Below are 19,806 nucleotides of genomic sequence, written 5' to 3'. Positions count from 1 at the left end.
GGCTGCCGGGTCCTGGATGCCCCAGCCCGGCGGGCGCAGCCCCTCGGCCAGCGCCGCGGGGCGCTCGGGCTGGTTCCATCGTCCTTGTCCCGCAGCCAGGAGCTGGTGGCTGGTTTGAGCAGAGTCTGCTGAATCCTGAGGCAGCTGCATCACCTTCAAGCCCATGAGGGATGTTCAGGCAGCGAGGGACATGGGCTAATTTCCAAAGCCCTGCAGGACATCCTGAGCTCCCCGCGGTGGCAGCGGGAGCAGAACCAACCCCGGCGAGCGCGGGACCCCCGGGGAGGAGGCCCAGCGAGGTGAGGCCCTGGAGCGGTAGGAACCCCGGGGGAGTGAGGATGTGGGCACCATCTGTGCTAGTTCAGTGCCTGCCCAGGCTGAGGTGACCTCAGGGCTGCTCTGCTGTGTGGAGAGGGCATGGAGAGGTGCTGGGCTGTGTGGGTCAGGGCAGGGCACTGGGGCAGTGGGCTTGTACTCAGGAGGATGGAGGGCAGGAATAGGAGTAAGGACTGACTGGGCTTTGGTGGGGAGAACAACTCCCAGTCTGGGGCTGGGAGCTGCTCTTTGCTCAAAGGGAACTGACTATGAGGATATAGGCAGAGGATGCTCAGGGTACAAGATCACCCCATGGAAGCAGAGTTGTAAAATGCAACAGAAGAACCAGCAAATACCAGTCAGGGATAAATCCAGATCTCCCTCTCTGAAGCACCAACTCTGTCAGATCCCTATGTCCTGCTGAGCTTGCTGAAAATAAAACCACAGCTATTGAGCCTCCTGAAAACTCCGGAGGCTCTGACACAAAGCTCTCCAGTCCCTATATCCCATGACCAGATGTCCACATACAGGGGACAAATGAGATGCCATATCAGGCACATCTCTGGGCACCTCATATTGCACCTCGTATTGGGACAGGGTGGATGTGGTAAGAGCTGGGACACTCTCCTCTGCATCTTCCCCTCTGTTACCCTTCCTCTGCTGCCCCAGCACCACTCTGGGGACCAGCATTGCCTCCCAAAACAGACACACTCACTCCTCTGCTCACTGTGTTGGGCGCTGGGGATGCTGTGCAGGCAGGATCCCTCCAGAGACAGGAGAAAGCTGGGGCTTCTGCAGCAAGGCAGGGGAGGGATCTGGCAGCAGTCCTCTCCACATGGGCTGTGAGAGTGTGAGGAAGAAGGCCATCCTTGAGGGATCCAGGCACTGACAGCCCACTGCCACCATGGGGAGAGCAGAGAGGAGTGCTGGGGACAAAGGAAGTTCCTTTTCTGCTGTAGGTGATTCTGCTGTAGCAATGGGGTTGGACTAGATGATCTCCAGAGGTTTCTTCCAACCCTACCAGGGCAGAAGATGGTGAGTGGCACAGACGTGGCCCTATGGCATCCACCCCAGAGCCATCTCCTTCAGTGCTGCTTTCCCTCATTCCAGTCTGGGCTTTGCCCTCCAGGGCCTCCTCTGCCTGTGGCAGCTTGTAATGGAGGTGGCTGCCCCCGAGTCCTGGTCCTGCCCTGACAGCAAACTGTCCCTGGGAGGGGGTCTGCCCCAAGCCTGCACATCCTCTTCCCTCACAGCCAGGCCCTACTGCTGGTCCTCCATGGCCCCAGCAGCCCCTTCTTGTAGGACCTGGCAGCTGTCTCATGCTCTGCATCCCAATGCCCCCTGTGCAGAGCTGGTGGTGCTGGGGAGGAGCACAGCTGCACCGTGATGCAAAGCCCTGTGCCTTGCACCACCAGCTAGAGCAGCTCCTGGCTTTTTGGTCACCGTTGCAGCCCCCTGCAAACCCAGCCTCTACCCCTCAGAAGGAGCAGGGTGGCAGCATCGCTTTCTGAGCTGGGGTGCAGAGGTGGCCAGGAGCAGCATGCACAGCAAAGTCCCTCTGGGACTTACCTGCTCTGCAGAGCCCAGCCAGGTATTTGCATATCCCTCCCTGCACGGGTGGACACGGATGTGGACAGGCAGGGTAGACAGGCAGAGTTGGCAGGAAAAGGGCAGGGTGGGCAGGCAGAGGTGCACGTGCCATTCTGTGTGCGTGGGTGCAATGGGGTGTGGGGGGAGGTTGCTGCAGGAGTGGCACTGAGTTGAAAAGTGCCTTGGGTCAAGTGGTGTGTTCCTGCTCCATCTGCTCTTGATCTCCCTCATGTCCAGTCCATCTCCACAAGAGGTTCATGCCCCATTTCCCACCAACACTTTTTTCACACTCTGGGTTTCCACTGGGCTGTGGCCTCCATGCTCTGTCTTCCTGCAAATGCACCTTTTTTGTCATGTCTCAGCCTGGTGGTGCTCCAGGAGAGGGGAGGAACAGCAGCCCTGAGAGTATGCTGGGGTCTCTTTGAGCCCCATCAGATGGATGGGGAAGCAAGAGGGCTCAGCAGATTTTTCTGCCACTCAGAGCGTGAGCACACCCCTGCACCACATCTCTGCTTCCCTCCATCCTGGATGAATGCCCATGGCCAGGACAGTCCCTTCAGTCTCCATCAGTGCTTTCTGGTAAGGAAAAGCCACAGGGGGTCAGGTGTGATGCCCAGGGGCTCTGTCCTGCTTGACCTTGGTACATGGTAATGTGACAATGGAACAGGCTGCCCAGAAAAGCTGTGGCTGCCCCATCCCTGGAAGTGTTGAAGGGCAGGTTGGATGGGGCTTGGAGCAGCCTGGGCTGGTGGGAGGTGTCCCTGCCCATGCAGGGGGTTGGATCTGAATGATCTTACAGGTCCCTTCCAACTCTAACCATTCTATGGTTCTATGATTCTATGGTTGGCTGATAGAGCCAAACCAGTGTCATGGGGAGTGGCAGAGGGAAAGTGCTGCTGTGTTTTCTGGGGTGTTTCCCTGAGCATGGATACCACCATGCTGTCTTGCAGAGGCAGAGAACATGCTGCACCTCAGTGTCTCTGTTTCCTCCTCCCGCATGGTGCATGGTCTCACTGAGGCACAGGAGAGACCCAGGTCTCAGGCCAACCAAACAAGGTCACTTTGCAAAGAGAGTGCATCTGGATCCTTCACTGCAGCTTTCAGGAGGATTTAATTAAGCAGGTAGAACCTGGCAGGAGGAAGAAAGGACCCAAATCCTTTAAAATGGCCATCAAGTCTCTGAAATCACACTGGACCAGAGATCTCTAAAACTGACAGCACACAGGAAGCTCTTTGCCTCCACAGAGGGTTTTTTCCACACCATTTTTGCAGCTGGACCTTGTTTCTTGGATAACATAATGTTTTGGTGAAAGGTTCCAATTTTCTTTTGGGGAAAAGGGCCAAATCCAGCTCTCAAAGGCTGGTGCTGCCCTCCAGTCACTGTGCTCCTTGCCAGAGGAGCAGGACATGCCCTTGGTGCCTCTTGGGTACAGGAAGGGCCTCTGGACAGCCCAGCTCTGGGGACCAGAGCCCTGTTTCTCAACACCTTTGTGTGCTGCAAGGTTTTGTGGATGTTCCCTGGGTCCTACAAGGTCTGTAGGAGTCCAGCTCTCTCTGTCCTCTTCATCGCAGGTACCTGCCATTTGTCAGGAAAGAACCCTTTTTGTTTACTCTGGTCCTTATTGAGGGCATGTTTATGCAGCCACCTTGTTAAGTACTGAACTGCTGGTCATCTTAGGAAGGCTTCTCAGTCAGAAGACAGAAAGTGGGAGGGAAGGGCAGTGCAGGGGCTTGTTTGTCCTTGCTAGAGCTGTCTCTAGGCCCCTACAGCCAGTTGTGTCATCCCACAGAGAACAGGCAGCAATTCCTCAGTCCACCCTGACATCTGACATAGAGTTCAGTCCAACTCTGGCACGCTGGCATGCTGGGATCTGCTCATGAGATGGGTGCTGGTGGTTCTTGTCTCCAGGGTAAGATTGCTCTGCTGCTGGCCATGCCCAGCACTTTGCTCTGGAGCTTTGGCCCTCTGATCTCCCAGCTCTTGGGTAAAAGGTGGCACTGACAGGGTGTCCCATGGGCCACCAGGGCTGTTTTCAGGATAAATTCTGGCATCCCCTTGCCCACACATTCCTGCAAACACACAAGTACACACAGACATGCTCCTCTCCAGCAGAGTGACCAGCAGAGCTGGCACCTCCAGCCCAGGGATGGCTCAGTCACCACAGAGGGCTGGGCTGGAGGTGGCTGGGGTGGAGGCTCCAGGAGGAGCCAGCAGGGTGGCCGGGGGCAGAAGGTGCTGTGCACACGGGTTCCATGGTGGCTGGTGGGGACATGACAGGGTGGGTGCAGAGGAGGAAGGAAGCCGGTGTGTGTCTGCACAGGGCCAGGCAGCTACAAACAGGAAGAGCCCAGTGCTGTGGGCATCTGCAGGAAGGGTGTGCAGTGCCCCAGGGCAGACCTGTCCTACCTAGACCAGGCCCTCCAGGGACCCTCCTCCCCAAACACAGCCCCTGCCCTGCCCTGCTGGGAATGAGGAGCCCAGCATCTTCCCTCAAGGGGCTCAGGGATGGTCACAGGGGCAAAGTGGTGTCAGGTGGCACCTACAGGGACATGGGGTGGTGGGATGGCAGGGTTGGCACAAAGACCACACTGCAGAGCTGGGCATGGAGGGTGGGAGATGCCAGGCCCTGGGTGCACCCCGGGCAAGAGGACACAGCCAGTGCAGCAGGGGCAGGAGGACTCGTCCTGGCTGCCTGTGGGTCTGGTGTCCCTGGAGCAGCACCACGGCACCACAGGCAGCATCCCACCTTGGCCGGCAGCCCCACGGCCAGGTCTTGCCCGACCCTCCGTGTCCTGCGGGCCGGCACACCCGGCGCCCTGCGGGACAGCCCGGGCCGGGGGGCGGGCAGGGCTGTGCGGGGCACAGGGCGGGCTCGGGGGGGCGGGCAGGGCTGTGCGGAGCGGGCAGGGCTGTGCGGGGCACAGGGCGGGCTCGGGGGGGCGGGCAGGGCTGTGCGGAGCGGGCAGGGCTGTGCGGGGCACAGGGCGGGCTCGGGGGGGCGGGCAGGGCTGTGCGGGGCACAGGGCGGGCTCGGGGGGGTGGGCAGGGCTGTGCGGGGCACAGGGCGGGCTCGGCGGAGCCGCGATGTGGCCGGTATGTGTGTGGGCGGCAGGCAGGGTGGGGGAGAAGGAGGGAGAGGAAGCGGCAGAGGCAGCAGCTCCTTTGATAAGCAGCTTCCTGAACACTTGCAACCCGCGGTGTCAGAGCGGGGTGCGCGGCAGCGGCGGAGCGCTCGGAGCAGGTAGGCAGCTCCCGGCCCGGCCGTGCCCCCGAGGGACGGGGGCACCGGGGGGTGCTGGGCACGTGCAGCCCGGGCAGGGCCGGGATGCTGGGCAGGGCCGTGGGGACACGGTGCTGGCAGCTGAGGCTCTTCCCTCCTGCCGCCGGGAGCTTGTCTGGGTGTCTCCTGGCAGAGGGTGAGGGTGGCAGCTGGGGTTGGAGCCTTCTGCTCTGCCCAGGAGCTGCCCTGGTGCTGCGGTCCTGGGCAGCGGCTGCTCTTGCACTGCCTGGGGCACGGGGATGGTGCACGTGGCAATAGCAGCATTGTCACCCCCAAAAATGCCACCAGGTAGCAGGGAGTCACAGGGAATGATTCCTGTCCCAGACACCTTCCCAAATGGCACAGCCACAGCCTGGACTTTGCAGGACCTCCCTGAGCTGTTGTGGTACCTGGAATCCAACTCTGTGCCCATGGAGAGCTCCAGCTCCACAGCATCCCCTGTCCCTTTGAGTCTGTCTCCTCCTCATGGAAGGAGCTGGGGATGAGAAGGAGCCTCATGATCCCAGGGTGCTTCCAGCACCATGAAGAGAGCCCAGAGATGGAGCAGCATCACCACATCTCCCCGTCCCTGGGGGGGTTGTCCTGGGGCTAGTGGCAGTGGAGCCCTGGCACCCTCCTCCAGCTAGGTACTCCCATTGCCCCTTGCTCAACCACACAGATAAAGCAGTTTCCTCTTGACAGTTCCTCCAGACCTGTGGGATGGAGGAGGCTGTCCCAGAGTCATCCCCCCATTGCCAGAGCCTCAAGGGAGTGCCTGGTTCTGTATGTCCCAACAGCAGGAGCTGCCCAGGCTCCTCGTGGTGTCTACAGTCCCCCTCCTCTCAGGTGTGAAATGCTGCTGTGCTCATGCAGGTCCCAGCTCTCCCTCCTCCCCACCATGTCCCCAGGCTGGAGCAGACATGCTGGAGCAGGGCTGGAAGCACATGTTCCCACAGATGTGGAGAGCATCTTGGGCACCCCCAAAACCAGACCATACTCCAGCAACACCGTGCTTGGGTGTCCTCTGCTCAGTGCCAGCAGACAGCCGTGGGTGCCGCGCCAAGGTCTCCAGTGGGTGCCTGAACGGGCTGCGGTGCTGCAGGCACGTGGGAGGGTGACTGTGCTCGGAGCTCTCCCTGTACCACCCACCTGGATGCAGGGGCTGGGACCCTGGTTCCAGGACAGTTGAGGACAGACCCCAAACCTGTCTCTTGCTTAGGAACCATCTGGCAGGGGGTCTGCACAGCCTCATGGGACTGCTCAGATCTGACTTATATTTCCAGCTGCTTCTCCTTTGATGGCGTCTTGATTCTCCAGGAGCTCAGGGCCTTGTGTGTCCACTCCCTGTGCTTCAGGACGAAGGCTTTGTGGCTGCCCCAGCATGGTACAAGCCTGCTTGGTGTGCTCCAGAGTTCATCACGGCAGCCTGACAGCCCAGGCAGCTGGGGCAGATATGGACCAGATGGACAAGCTCAGTCCCTCTGCCAAGAAGCATGTGCACCTTCAGGAGAGGTGAGGAGGGCCAGAGGGTGCCTTCAGCCCCAGGCATCTCAGCTCGGATGGTGGATACCCAAGGCAGTGCTCATCCCCAGGCCTCAAGCTCCCCCAGACTGCCCTACCTGAATCAAGCCCTGCCCGTTGCCACCTGCTGACCTCTGCAGACACCAGGTCTGAGTGTGGGGACAGCCCTGACCTTCCCACCAGCCCAGCTCAGACAAAATCTAGACACCATCCTTTGGGGGATTTCCAGCAAAAAGACCAAATAACCAATTAGTTGCTTGTTCCTCAACCCCCCTTGTCTTATGGGATCTCCACCTGGCCGGCCCCTTCTTTCCTTTCTTATTCCCTGCCTGGCTTTTGCTCAGTGTGGGGTGGTTTTCACTGATCACATGGTGGGATGGGCTGTCCTGCTGTCCTGAGACAGCAGAGGGTCAGCCAGGGATCCCTTTGCTTCACAGGAGGGGCTCCAATGTGTCACTGATGCTGGACATGAGCTCGTTGGGGAGTGTGGAGCCCATCCAGCCTGTCTGTACCCCTCGAGACATCACACTGAAGTTCCTGAGGACGTCCAGCCATGTGCTGAGGAGAGAGGAGCTTCAGCAGTGTGCCCAGAGCATGACACTGCTCCAGGAGGAGTTTTCGGTGCGAATGTCCCCTTCCGTGTCCTTCCTCACACAAGGGATCACAAGGGCTGGTGTTGGTGGGGACTGGCAAGGGTGGACATCTCCAAGCTCAGCTGTGCCCCATAGTGCTGCTGGCAAGGAAGGTGATGTGGGCAAACAGGGGTGAGGGCTGCCCTGGGTATCCCCTGGCTGCCTGCTCCCTGGTGCACATAAGTCCTTGTTGTGTCCCCTGTTTTTATGCCCCCATGCCAAGATCATATCCTAGGGTGGTCCAGAAGGTGTCCAACAAGTGAGGACATGCTCATCTCAGGAGGTGGCTTCTCTGCTGATAATACTGTGTCCCTGGGTCAGCCTCTCACTGCCTGTGGGACCAGCTCTATTATGATGAGGGGACACAAGCAGCAGCAATGCGTTTTTCCTCACAGTTCTTCTCTCCCGCAGAAAATCCCACCCAACTTTGTCAGTCCAGAAGAGCTGGAGATCCCTGGACATGCCTCCAAGGACAGATACAAAACGATCCTCCCCAGTATGTGCCACTGCATCCCTTTGTCTCGTGCAGGGAAAGGGGGGTGTGGGTGTGCAAGGGTGTGGGTGTGCATGGGGGTGGGTGTGCATGGGGGTGGGTGTGCGTGGGGTTTGTCCATGGGAGAGGGGCAACTCAGAGCAGCTTTGGCACTGGGGTGGGCACTCCTGGGTGCTCTTGGTGTTCCTGCCATGCTTGCTCCTGCTCCCTGTGTTGCAGGAGCTGGGTGCTGTGCTGTAGGGGGTGTGCTCTGTATTATGGGGTGGTACGTGAGGAGATACTCCTTGGGATGTACTCCCAGCCCAGCCTGGGTTGTTTTTGCCACCATGGGGGCCTTTCATGTCCCATGGGCACATTTCTGGAGTTGTGAAGGCTAAGAATGTTGCAAGAGGACTCATTTGGGCTCCAGTCAGGTGCTGTGGGGAAGCCCTGGGGGGTCACTGCATGGCAGGTGAGTTATCTGGCAGGTTTGGGCATGGGGGCTTGTGTCCTGCTGTGGTAGCAAGGGTGAAGTGGGGCAAGAAGAGGCCTGAGTGAGTGTGCTGACAGCTCTGAGCATGGCAGGGAGCTGGGAGGGCTCAGTCCGCCTGCTGGAGCTGAGGCAGGGAGGGTGGGCAGGGTCAGGCTCTGAAAGACTATCCCTGGGGTAACACCTGCCATGTCTTTCAGACCCTGAGAGCCGGGTGTGTCTCAGGAGAGCAGGGAGCCAGGAGGAGGATAGCTACATAAACGCCAACTACATCACAGTGAGTGTCCTGCCTGCTTGGAGGGCGGGTGGTCTGCCAGGTCCTGCAGCTCATGGCTCCAGGGCATCGGGCTGCAAACTCCTCAGGGCTGCAGATGCCATGATGGGACCTGCACTGCCTGTCACCCATTGTCCTGGGCTGCCTCGAGCTGCAGTCTGAGCTTCCCAGCCCTTCCTGAGCTGCAGACATGTGGCTCCACTGTCCCTTCAGGTGGGAAAGCATCACGAGGTGGCTGCTCGCAGCTCCTGCTCATTGGGCTCCCTCAAAGTGGCTTCGTCATCCCTTCCTCGTGTCTGTTGTGTGGCAAGGCCACAGGAGGCACACCGTGTCAGCAGAGTCATGTTCAGTCCTTACACACCCAGGAATTTCCTCTCTGATCAGGCATTTTCTTGCAATTTCCCAAGAAGAAAGCTAAGGAAGGGGAGGCGATGGCTTCTTTTTGACACCTGAAGGGGTCCCTTTCCAGAGCCTGAGAAATCCCCAGACTCAAGGATGCTACTTCAGGCAGCTTGATTTATGATGATCATTCTCCTGTGCAAATGATCCCTTCCAGGTTGCAGCCTGTGGTGAACCAGACATCACCCTAAAACAGGCTCTTGTGTCAGCCAGGTTAGCCCTGCCTGGTTGGTAATCTTCTTTCTGAGCAATTGATCTTGTTTCAGCTTCAGGAGGAAATTCTTTGCTGTGAGGGTGGTGAGACCCTGGTCCAGGTTGCCCAGGGAAGCTGTGGCTGCCCCATCCCTGGCAGTGTTGAAGGGCAGGTTGGATGGGGCTTGGAGCAGCCTGGGCTGGTGGGAGTTGTCCCTGCTGGATCTAGATATATTTAAGGTTGTTTCCCATCCGAACCATTCCATGATTCTATGATTCTATCTTTAAGGTCCCTTCTGACCCACACTCTTCTATGGTTCTGTGACTCTGATTCTATGATCCTTCCTCTTGGGGTCGCCCAGGGGCACTGGGAAGCAGAGGTGGGTCCATGGCCACTCTGGGTGTGTGTGGCAGTGAGGAGAGTGTAGGAATGTGGGACTCAGAAAAGGAGCTCCCAAAAGTGCCCTCTGGTGCAATGAACAGACCCCTGGAAGGTGGTCTGAGGGTGCTGGTTGCAGCTGGAGGTGTTTTTTTCTCTTCCAGTGGTGCTCACTGGTGTGGCATGAGGAGCCCTTGGGGTGGGAGCTGCCAGGACCCTGCAGGGAGGGGGGAAGCCTGGCTGGACGCGGAGCACCTGCTTGCAGCTGCTGGTGGCTGCTGGGCACAGGGGCTTGAACCCAAGCAGGAGACCACTGCTCGTGGAGTACTCTTCCTGGAGCAGCCTGGTCATGTGCAGCTTCGCATCGGGTGACACCACCACTGCTGCCCAGCCCCGTCTCACACGCTTGTGCACACCCCTGAGAATGCATCTGCCCACACGTTCCTGTGGGGCCAGCACTTCCTGACCCTTTCCCTCCACGTACTTCCCCAGAGATTTGTGAGCACACCAGCAAATGAGCAACCCAGGCTGCTGCTGGCAGGCTTGGGAGGCACAGTGAGTCTGAAGGAGCTCTGCAGGTGCTTGACATCAGCCCCCACCTTGGGATGAATGATTCTCCCACTGACTATCCCATGAAATTATTTCGAGCATGAGGAGCAGCTGGGGGGAAGCTCACAGCATTGACACCTCCAGCTCTTACTGCAGCTCTCCTTCAGAATGGAATATCATGTTTTCTAGGGAGGCATGAGGCATTTCTCATGGAGGCATGAGAAAAGAGAGATACAAAATGTTCCTGAAAATGTTCCTACCCCTCAGCTGGGCTACTGCAACTTGTTGTAGGACCAAGCTGTTGCCAGGATTGCTGGAAAGACCTGGATTAAATTGCAGGAGTCTGGGGGCATTTTTAATACCTCTTTCAACAGAGCCACAAAGCTTTGCCCAGAGTGCTATGTACTCACTTTTCTAAAAGCTGTGGGCACTGTGGGTGCTTCCTGCAGCATCCCCAGGGCAGCTGGGTCCCTAACTCCTTGCTGTATTGCCAAGTTGCAACTCCAAGCTGGGAGCTGGAGCAAGACAGTACTGCCCCTGGAAGAAACTTCCCCACACCTTTGCCTGTGCCTGCCCTCCAGCTCCTGCCCCTACCTGCTCGCCCCTCTGCTGGGCCAGCAGCATGGCCATGAGCTGTGGTGGGAAATGAGCTGAGTGAGCAGGACTCAGAACACCTTGGAGCTTTTCTGTTTTTTGGTAATTTTATATTGGGGGAGGAAGTGATGGTGGAGTCAGAGGCGGATTGGAATTGTAAGCAGAGCCTGGGGCAGAGGCAGGGCAGGGGCCTGGGCTGACCACCCCTCCAGGTGCCCCCAGACCCAGCCCTTCCACTGCTGGGCACTGCCATGTCCCCTCCTGAGCCTGGTGGGGAAGCAAAGAGTAGTGGGACCCGCTGGGACTATCCCAGCTGCCAGCAGAGCAGAGCTTGGTGACTGCTGCTTGTTCTTGAAATGCCTCTGTTGAGAAGTTCCCTCCTTACACAAGCTCTGGCTCCCCATGACATCCGTCGCCCTGGCTGTTGTCACACCAGTGACCTGGGGGTGCCTGCAGGGAGCTTGGGTACACACAGCTCCATGGGCTTGCTCCTGTCTTGTGGGACCAGGAGGAGGGAGAGGGTGTCTGGTAGTTCCCAGTCACATCTGTAAAAGCATTCCAAGGACAGGTTTAGTAGGAAATAGCCCCTGTGGCTCAGCCTCACACCCGTAGAGGAAAACAAGCACCAGAAGAGCTGGAGTGGCCTGGAGGCAACCTGGGGACACACCAGGGTCCCCCCAGTGTCACCGATGGACCATGTGCTTGGCAGGGCTACGCGGGGCAGCCCCGGGCCTATGTGGCCACCCAGGGACCCATGCTGAACACTGTGACCGACTTCTGGGAGATGGTGTGGCAGGAAGAGGCCCCGCTCATCGTCATGATAACCGAGCTGCAGGAGCGCAAAGAGGTACCAGAGTCTCTGCCCCGGGCACAGCACCCCGGCCACCAGCAAAGGGGGTGGGGAATAACAACAGCAAAGGGTAGTGAGAGACCAGCTGTGGAGGCTGAGCACCCGCTCGATCACTGTGCTCTGCCCTCAGGGGTTACCCCTGACCCATCACCCCATCACAGGGGCTGCAGCTTGGCCCCATTCTGCAAAGCCTCACGTGGCTTCTCATTCTCTGAGCAGCTGGATAATAGGATAAGGAGATTAGGGCAGCTCCTGGGAGAGGGAGCAGAGGCTACCCAAAGCAGGGCCCCTCGGGCCCCCCATAGCTCTCTTCCTGGGCTGGGAGCCGGGCTGGGAGCCAGGCTGGGACAGGGGCTGGCAGCACTGTGCCCTGCCCTGTGCCTTGGCTGGGGTCCCCTGCTCTATGTCCAAGGAACACTGGCCTGGAGGAACTCACTGTCTTTCCTGGCCTTGTCCTTCCTCCTTTCTCTCCCCACCTGGCACAGTGTCCCTTGTGCCCTCCATCAGGCAGGCTGGATCCTCCTGGGTCTGGCAGGAAATTAGCTGGCCCAGGCACAGCTCCTGGGGCAGCCCTGGGGTCTGGAAACCATAGGGCAGGGCTTGGGACAGGGGGCAGGAGATGTGGGGACAGGGACCATCCCATCCTTAGCCTGTATCCTGTGTCACTCCACATCCACCTTCACAGCTCCCCCCCCCCCAAGTGATGCCCCTTCCCAAGAGCAATGAGCAAAGCCTAGCTCAGGCACCCAGTGGGTGCCACAGCCATGGTCCCTGCCTTGTCCTTGCAGAAATGTGTCCACTACTGGCCTGAGAAGGAGGGGACCTACGGCCCCTTCACCATCTGCACGCTGGGTATGAGCAAGTGCCTGGAGTACATGGTCCGGGATCTCTCCATCAAGGTGGGTTCCAGCTCCATCCTGGGGTCAGAGGGGGAGCCCAGAAGAGCTCAGCAGTGCCACAGACACCTCAGGCTCTCTAGTGGGATGGCAGCTCTGTGTGACAGGAGAGCAGAGGGTTTGTGGCTTGGAGAGCTGGGTCTTAAGAGCCCACTGCCAGAGAATGGGTCTGCAAAGCTGCTGCCTGAAGAGCAGGACCCAGCCCTGGAGGGAGAGGAGGGGGCTCAGCTGGGGAGAGCTGCTCCATTGGCCCTTTGCTGTTTGCACTGAGCCATTGGGCTCTGCCTCGTTGGCTTTCTGTAGTCACCCTGGGCTGACAGCAGCCAAAAGGATCTTGCTGGCTTTGCCTGGAATGTAGGGACCGTACTGGGACACTGGATCTGTTCCCATCTTCTGGCTTAGGGGTCTCTCCTGAGTGTCTGGCAGAGGCTTGGAAAGGGATTCAGGAGGAGAGCAGAAGTAGGTCACAGACTGACCCACCTCTGCTGAGCTGGACTCCATCCCCTCATTTGTTCCAGCCCAGTGAATGTGTGTTCCCACATCCTGATTTATCTTTCCTCTGTGCTGGAAAAGCTTGCAGGTGAGTGTCGCCAGGTCAAACACATCCTCTTCCCTTCCTGGCCGGACCAACAGACCCCTGAGTCAGCCAAGCCCCTGCTGCACTTGGTGTCCAAGGTGGAGGAGACTCTTCAGGCTGCAGCCAGCCCAGGGCCCATCATTGTGCATTGCAGGTAAGAGCTTTCCCCTCACCTGAGCCCTTCTGTGTCCCTTACCTTGGGGTCAGTCTGCAAATGCCAGAGGGGAAAATCCCACCTGGGAATGCTCATGAGCTGGTCCTGCTGTGGAGCAGGAGTCCCAGTGCCTGGCATCCCCATGGTAGAGTTATTCCACCAGCAGCTTCTGTCCTGATACCAGGATGGTGGCATTCATGGCACCTAGTGTCCCTTGCAGAAATATGATTTGCAGCTGGATCTGTGGTTGGTGGGATGGGAGCAGCAGAGCTCTGCAGGCTTGGGGACCATGGCAGGTCCACAGCTCAGGGTCCTTCTTCCTCTGCCATGGAGCATGGCCTGCAGCTGGGCTGTGAAGATGTTCTTCAGAGCAGCCCTCCTGAAAGAGGTGGCCTCCGTGCATTTTCTCTCACTGCTGAGTGAATGTGGGGACAGGGGAGCAGAGGACTCGGCTGACCCTGTGCAGGGCTGGGCCACCCCGGGGCAAACTGCTCAGTGCCTGGGGCCAGAGGGGAGGGAGGGTCTGCTGGGAGCCCCGTGCTGCACAGGGATGGGGCTCCCCGAGTGGCCTCAGCAGGGCTATGGACACAGCAAGACCCCCCCCTTGGCCTGGCGAAAGGACAACAGCCAACCTCCTGTGGGGCCTGGGTGAGAAAGTTGGTCTGGCAGCTGGGACCAGGACCCAGCATCCCTCTAGGAAGGAATCCCAGCAGCAAAGCAACGCGGAGCCCATCCAGATGGGACAGATGAAGGTGCTGGTGCTGGTGCTGAGCAGGGCTGTATCTGTCCTGCAGCGCAGGCATCGGTCGGACGGGCTGCTTCATCGCCACCAGGATTGGGTGCCAGCAGCTGAGGGACAAGGGGGAGGTGGATATCCTGGGAATTGTGTGCCGCCTCCGCATGGACAGGTGGGTGCTTGGAGCAGGCTGCTCCACGGAGAGAGGGTCCTGCTGGCTTCCAGGCCTGAGAGGAGGGAGTGGAGTTGGGCATCGGGGCAGTGCATGGGGACAATTTTTGGTGGAAACCACAAGAGTTGCTGAAAGATGCGGATCTGGTGGCAGCAAACAGTTGCCCAGTGGGTCTGCTCTCAGGGCTATTGTAGCTTTGGGACCTGAGGTGACATGGACTGAGGGATCGATTGCAACCTAAGCAAGTTTGCTGACAACACCAAGCTGTCTGGTGTGGTCAAAATGCTGGATGGAAGGGAGGCCATCCAGAGGGACCTTGACTGGCTGGAGGGGTGGGCCCATGCCAACCTCATGTGGTTCTACAAGGCCAAGTGCAAGGTCCTGCACCTGGGTTGGGGCAATCCCAAGCACAAATGCAGTTTGGGTGGAGAATGGATGGAGAACGGCCCTGAAGAGAAGGACATGGGATGCATTAGTAGATGAGAAACTCAACATGAGCTGACAATGTGTGCTGTCAGCCCAGAAACCAACTGTGTGACCAGCAGGGCCAAGGACAGGAGTGTCCCCCTCTCTTCTGCTCTGGTGAGACCCCAGTTCTGGGTTCCTCAACACAAGAAGGACATGAAGCTCCTGGAGGGAGTCCAGAGGAGCCACAGAGATTATCCAGGGCTGGAGCAGCTCTGCTCTGGAGACAGGCTGGGAGAGTTGGGGTGTTCAGCCTGGAGAAGAGAAGGCTCTGGGGAGACCTGAGAGCACCTTCCAGTGCCTGAAGGGGCTCCAGGAGAGCTGGGGAGGGACTTGGGATGAGGGGGAATGGATTAAAACTGGAAGAGGGAGATTTAGGTTGGATATTAGGAAGAAACTCTTCATTATGAGGGTGGTGAGACCCTGGCCCAGGTTACCCAGGGAAGCTGTGGCTGCCCCATCCCTGGCAGTGTTGAAGGGCAGGTTGGATGGGGCTTGGAGCAACCTGGGCTGGTGGGAGGTGTCCCTGCCCATGCAGGGGGTTGGAACTGGGTGATCGTTAAGGTCACTTCCAACACAAAACAGTCTGTGGTTCTGTGATTCTGTGAGGGAGAGGAGAGCAGCTCTGAACCTGGCAATGGGTCTGTTCCTTCTGGCTCAGCCACTAAATTCAGAATCACTCAGTCTTGACACTTTTCAAGGAAAATTACCTGCAAGAATTAGAGCCAAATCAGCTGGGAATCTGCATTTTGAACAGCCCATCAATGTTTCTGATTGCAAATACTCTTTGGGCAGCTCTGGTGCCTGTTTCAGATGTACCTGAAGGTGAAGCAGGAATATGTGTGTCTTGGGAGCAGGGATCCGGGGATGGGGTCTGGGCTTCATGTGGTGTCAGCAGGACCTGCCTTTCCCTTGCAGAGGTGGGATGATCCAGACCAGTGAGCAGTACCAGTTCCTTCATCACACTCTGGCTCTCTATGCTTCCCAGCTGCCACAGGCAGGAGGCCACTAGTGCAGGGCTCCCCCTGAGCTGGGGGCTCCCTGCTTTCACCTCTCCTGCCCCCCACCAGCACACCTCCAGCAAACCCCCCTGCAGCCGCAGGGCCATGGAGCAGCAGCGTGAGCCCCCCTGGGTAGGCACAGCCCAGCAATGGGGACTGTGGCCTTGGCCCCCAGGGCTGAGCAGGGTCCACATGAGGCACACAGTGAGTGCTTGAGGGGCTGGTGCTGCTGGCTTGAGGCAGATCTTCCTCCTGGAAAGAAGCTTTGGCTTTGTGCAGCATTTCATCCCCAGCCAGAGGATGCAGCTGTGCAGAGGAACTGGGGGGTTGAGCCCCGGGTTTGCCTTTTAGCTGCACAGGAACGTTCACCCTCTTGAATGAGAAGCTGGTACCAGTGCCCTGCAAATAAACACAGCCTGTCACCTGGTTTCGTGTTGTCTGTGGGCAGAGGCTGCTGCTTGCAGGGCTGGGCTTGCCCAGAACAGGCACCATGCTCTTGGTGCTCAAGACAGACCTGGATGATTTAGAACAAAGGTGCACGATCAGTTGCATTTGTTACGGGGTTTGCTTTCCTCTCCACCTTCAGCCAACATCTCCTCAACTCCCTCCAAGTAGGAGAGAATCCTCAGTGCATCCACAGTTTTGCAAGCAACATGTTCCCAACTGCCTTTTGTTCCACAAGGGGGAGGGTGTGTGTTGTATTCTTTGTCGGTTTTTTTTCTGAAATAATAAAAAAAGAATATTTGGGGTTTTTTCACTGATAAATTTGGTGGGGTGGGGGGGCAGAAAGGAAAAAAAGGGAGAAAAGTTTTAGTACAAAGCTATGGGAATATTCTGTAAAATGTTTTAAAGGTACTCAAAGTTGCCCCTCAGGTGGTGGGCACTGTGTACCCTGGGGGGCAGTGAAGACTGGTGAGGAAGTGGGGGCTGCCCTCCTGTACCTGCCTGTGCCCCCATCTGCTGCTTGGTGGGTGAGATCCAGAGAAGAAAAGGATCCATCCTCCTGCTGTGAGAGTCAGAGCTTGCCTGGGCTCCCAGAGCATCCTCAGAGAAGGGCTGAGTGAGGAGAAGAGCAGACTCAGAGGGGACCTTCTCACTCTCTACAGCTCCCTGAAGGGAGATTGTGCTCAGGTGGGGTTTGGGCTCTTTTCCCAGGAAATGAGTGACAGGACAAGAGGGCCTGGCCTGAAGCTGCTCCAGGGCAGGTTTAGGTTGGATATTAGGAAGCACTTTCTCATGGAGAGGGTGATCAGACATTGGAATGGACTTCCCAGGGAAGTGGTGGAGGCACCGTCCCTGGATGTGTTCAAGGAAAGGCTGGAAGTGACACTTAGTGCCCCTCAGATTTCCCAGCAGGAGCTGGAAGCTCTGCAGTTCAGCTTCCTGATGCAGATTAGGATCAGCGAAGCAGTTTTCCTGTCCTTCAATCTCAATTTCTACCAGCTATATCTGTTCAAGACACTTACCAGGCTTCAACCCCTGTTCTATCTGAGGATCTCTCCTTCTTCCCTCTATTTCCCAACTGCACCTGGGGCCATGCTGGCCTATTGCCTGGCTTCTTGCAAAACCCCATCCCCGTGGGGTCAGGGGTGACACAGGGTGGTGGGTCATCTCTGGCTGTGTCAGCCTCATACCTGTGTCCTGGGAAACTGCCTCACCCTCTCCCTAAAGACCAGGGGGTGCCCTGCAGGCAAAGGAAAGGAATCACTCCAAGATCTCATGTCTCCCTGTGCTCTTGGCTGTTGATCCTGGAGAAGAGAAGGCTCTGGGGAGACATTAGAGCATCTTCCAGTGCCTGAAGGGGCTCCAGGAAAGCTGGGGAGGGGCTTGGGACAAGGGCAGGGAGGGATGGGATGAGGGGGAATGGATTAAAACTGGAAGAGGGGAGATTGAGGTGAGATTTTGGGAAGAAATTCTTTGCTGTGAGGATGGTGAGACCCTGGCCCAGGTTGCCCAGGGAAGCTGTGGCTGCCCCATCCCTGGCAGTGTTGAAGGGCAGGTTGGATGGGGCTTGGAGCAACCTGGGCTGGTGGGAGGTGTCCCTGCCCGTGCAGGGGGTTGGACCTAAATGGTCTTTAAGGTCCCTTCTACCCCAAACCAGTCTGTGATTCTGAGTCAGCCCTGAGCTTGGCCAGGGGTTTCAGCAGAGCCAAGATTGCTCCTGTTCCTCACTCACCTCTCCAAATCCTGTATTTTGGGTGTCCAATAGCAGCTCTCCACTCAGCTAAGCAATGTACCCCAGATGAATCTCCAGCAGCATCCTTGTGGATGCCAAGTACTCCATGGCTAGCCCATCACCCAGAAAGGAGCAATTTCAAGGCATGCTTTGACATTTGAAGGGCAGCACTGAGGTCCCAGGAGCTCACGGAGGCCTTGGGAGAGCACCAGCAGCAGGTGGGATCCCACAGAGGACAGGGTCCACCCATCAGCACCTCAGCCAGCACCAGAGGGACAGATTGACCTGGTGACTGGGAGCATGAGGGACACTGTGGGGCACAGGAGTGACATCTGTTCATGTTGGTCTCCACAAACCCGGTGGTTAAACCATGAGATGGGAAACATGAAGAATAAACCCTTACCCCACGTTAACACAGAGCACAGCCATGTCAGTTCAGCTGCTTTAAGGAATGTGGTTGAGCAACCACATCAAAACCCTGTGAGAATTTCAAGTATGCTCTTCCCTGGAGAGGTCCCAGAGCAGTGCTGGTTCTTGCCCAAGACACTCTGCCCAGTCCAACACTCCTAGCACAGAGACCCTGGGGTGACCCACTGGGGAGCGATGCTGCAGAGGGGCAGCCACGGGGACCCAATCCAGCCCCTGCATCCCCCCACAGGCTGTCACAGCCCCTCTGCAGGGAGCAGGGCTTGGGACCTCTTGGTTCAACTGGCAGGAAACAGCCAGACATCCCCAAACCTGCCAGGGCTGGAGTGAGACCTTTCCCTGGCTGGAGACAAGGGAAAGGGGAGGGGCAGGGGGCAACAGTACATGAAAAGGGCCTTTTTTGTGGCTTCAGGGCCCAGCCTGAGCTCTAAGGGCAGGTGGTGTAGAAACACCCCTGGAGAAAGCTGTGCCTTTGGATTGTGTCCTTATTCTGCACGTGGGAGATTGGTCATCAGCTCTTGTGACATTGCTCTGGGCTCTGGCTCTGGAGGGGCCTTGTCTGAAGAAACCAAAGGGTCAGCATACAAAAGCACATGCAGCCTATGGGGAAACTGAGGCCCAAGGGCAAAGTGGCAGGTCAAAGCCCTGCCTCCAAACCCATCAAACCAGCAACTGGTCCATGTGTGAAAAGGAGACAGCAGGTGGACAAAGTCCCCTTTGTGCCCATGACATCCCCTGGCACCATAGTGCTGGGCTTCCAGATCTCCCTCATCTCACCCCTTAGTGTCTAAGTCTCAGGTCCCCCCTGCTGGGACCTCTGCCCTGCCACCACTGGTGTCACACTGCCACAGTGTCCTTCAGGAGCATCTGGCACTTGTGCATGGCCATGTTCACCAGCTTGGAGAGAGGTGGCAAGGGGTGACTTCTGCTCTGCCACTCAAGCTGCCTTGGCCCCTCAGGCTGGTGGTAACAGTGACCAGGGCTGCAGTGGAGCGGGGGGGCAGCCCTGGGGGCTGATCCAGCCCTGCTCCAGATGGGGAGACCTGGGGGACACCAGGGAGTTGGGGTCCAGGGGAGGAAACATGTAAGGGTGCAGGGCTGGGGGTCTACCAGGGAGTGGTTGGAGTGGCAGGTGCTGCTGAAGGGCTCCATTCTGGGGTGCAGGTGTTTGCCTCTGCAGGACGTTGGTGCAGCGGTCCCTGGGTGAAAAAGGGGGCTGAAGGTGTATGGGGTGCTGGGTGGAGGAGGGTTCAGGGGGTGCTGGGGGGTGCCAGGGTGCTGGGTACAGGGGTGGGCTGGATGCAGGGTGCTCCAGGAGCACCGGGGTGCAGGGGGCACAGGTGGGCCAGAGATGTGGGGTGGGCTAGGTGGGAGGGCTGCAGGGCACAGAGGTGCAGGGGTGCAGGGGTCCAGGGAGCAGCAGTGCTGGGGTTTCAGAAGTCTTGGAGTACTGTGGGTGCAGGGTGGGTGCAGGGGTGCAGGGTACCAGCAGGCAGGGTACTGGGTGCAGTGGGTGCAGTGCACCTGTGTGCCAGGGGTGTGGGGAGTGCTGAGGGTGCGGGCTCTGCGGGGGTCAAGGGGGCTGGAGGCAGCAGTGCCGCGGTGCTTGGGGTGCAGGGTGTAGGGGTGCTGGCTATGCTGGATGGAGGGGTGCGGGGGTGCAGGGTGTGAGGTGCAGGTTGCAGG

General features: G+C 58.2%; 1 protein-coding gene across 1 annotated transcript; it reads left to right on the top strand.

The window, feature by feature from the left end:
* The first annotated feature begins 154 nt into the window (after window positions 1-154).
* On the top strand, window positions 155-15,811 carry PTPN7 (protein tyrosine phosphatase non-receptor type 7). The gene is made up of 10 exons (XM_051638900.1): window positions 155-299; window positions 6,449-6,677; window positions 7,124-7,307; window positions 7,730-7,814; window positions 8,481-8,557; window positions 11,377-11,514; window positions 12,306-12,416; window positions 12,987-13,144; window positions 13,939-14,052; window positions 15,436-15,811. The coding sequence occupies exons 2-10, from the start codon at window positions 6,547-6,549 to the stop codon at window positions 15,527-15,529; spliced, it is 1,092 nt and encodes a 363-aa protein (XP_051494860.1). The 5' UTR covers window positions 155-299; window positions 6,449-6,546; the 3' UTR covers window positions 15,530-15,811.
* The last annotated feature ends 3,995 nt before the right edge of the window (window positions 15,812-19,806 follow it).

This window comes from Apus apus, chromosome 23 (genome assembly GCF_020740795.1).
Source record: "Apus apus isolate bApuApu2 chromosome 23, bApuApu2.pri.cur, whole genome shotgun sequence".
NCBI lineage: Eukaryota > Metazoa > Chordata > Aves > Apodiformes > Apodidae > Apus > Apus apus.
The sequence above is the reverse complement of the archived record's forward strand: the minus strand, read 5'-3'. Positions and strand labels throughout refer to the sequence as shown.

Excerpts from the sequence above, each read along its gene's own strand:
- PTPN7 (XM_051638900.1), top strand. The coding sequence starts at position 6,547 with ATGGTACAAGCCTGCTTGGTGTGCTCCAGAGTTCATCACGGCAGCCTG. Across the intron at positions 6,678-7,123 it reads CATGTGCACCTTCAGGAGAG|GAGGGGCTCCAATGTGTCAC; the intron begins GTGAGGAGGGCC and ends TTTGCTTCACAG. Across the intron at positions 8,558-11,376 it reads TAAACGCCAACTACATCACA|GGCTACGCGGGGCAGCCCCG; the intron begins GTGAGTGTCCTG and ends TGTGCTTGGCAG.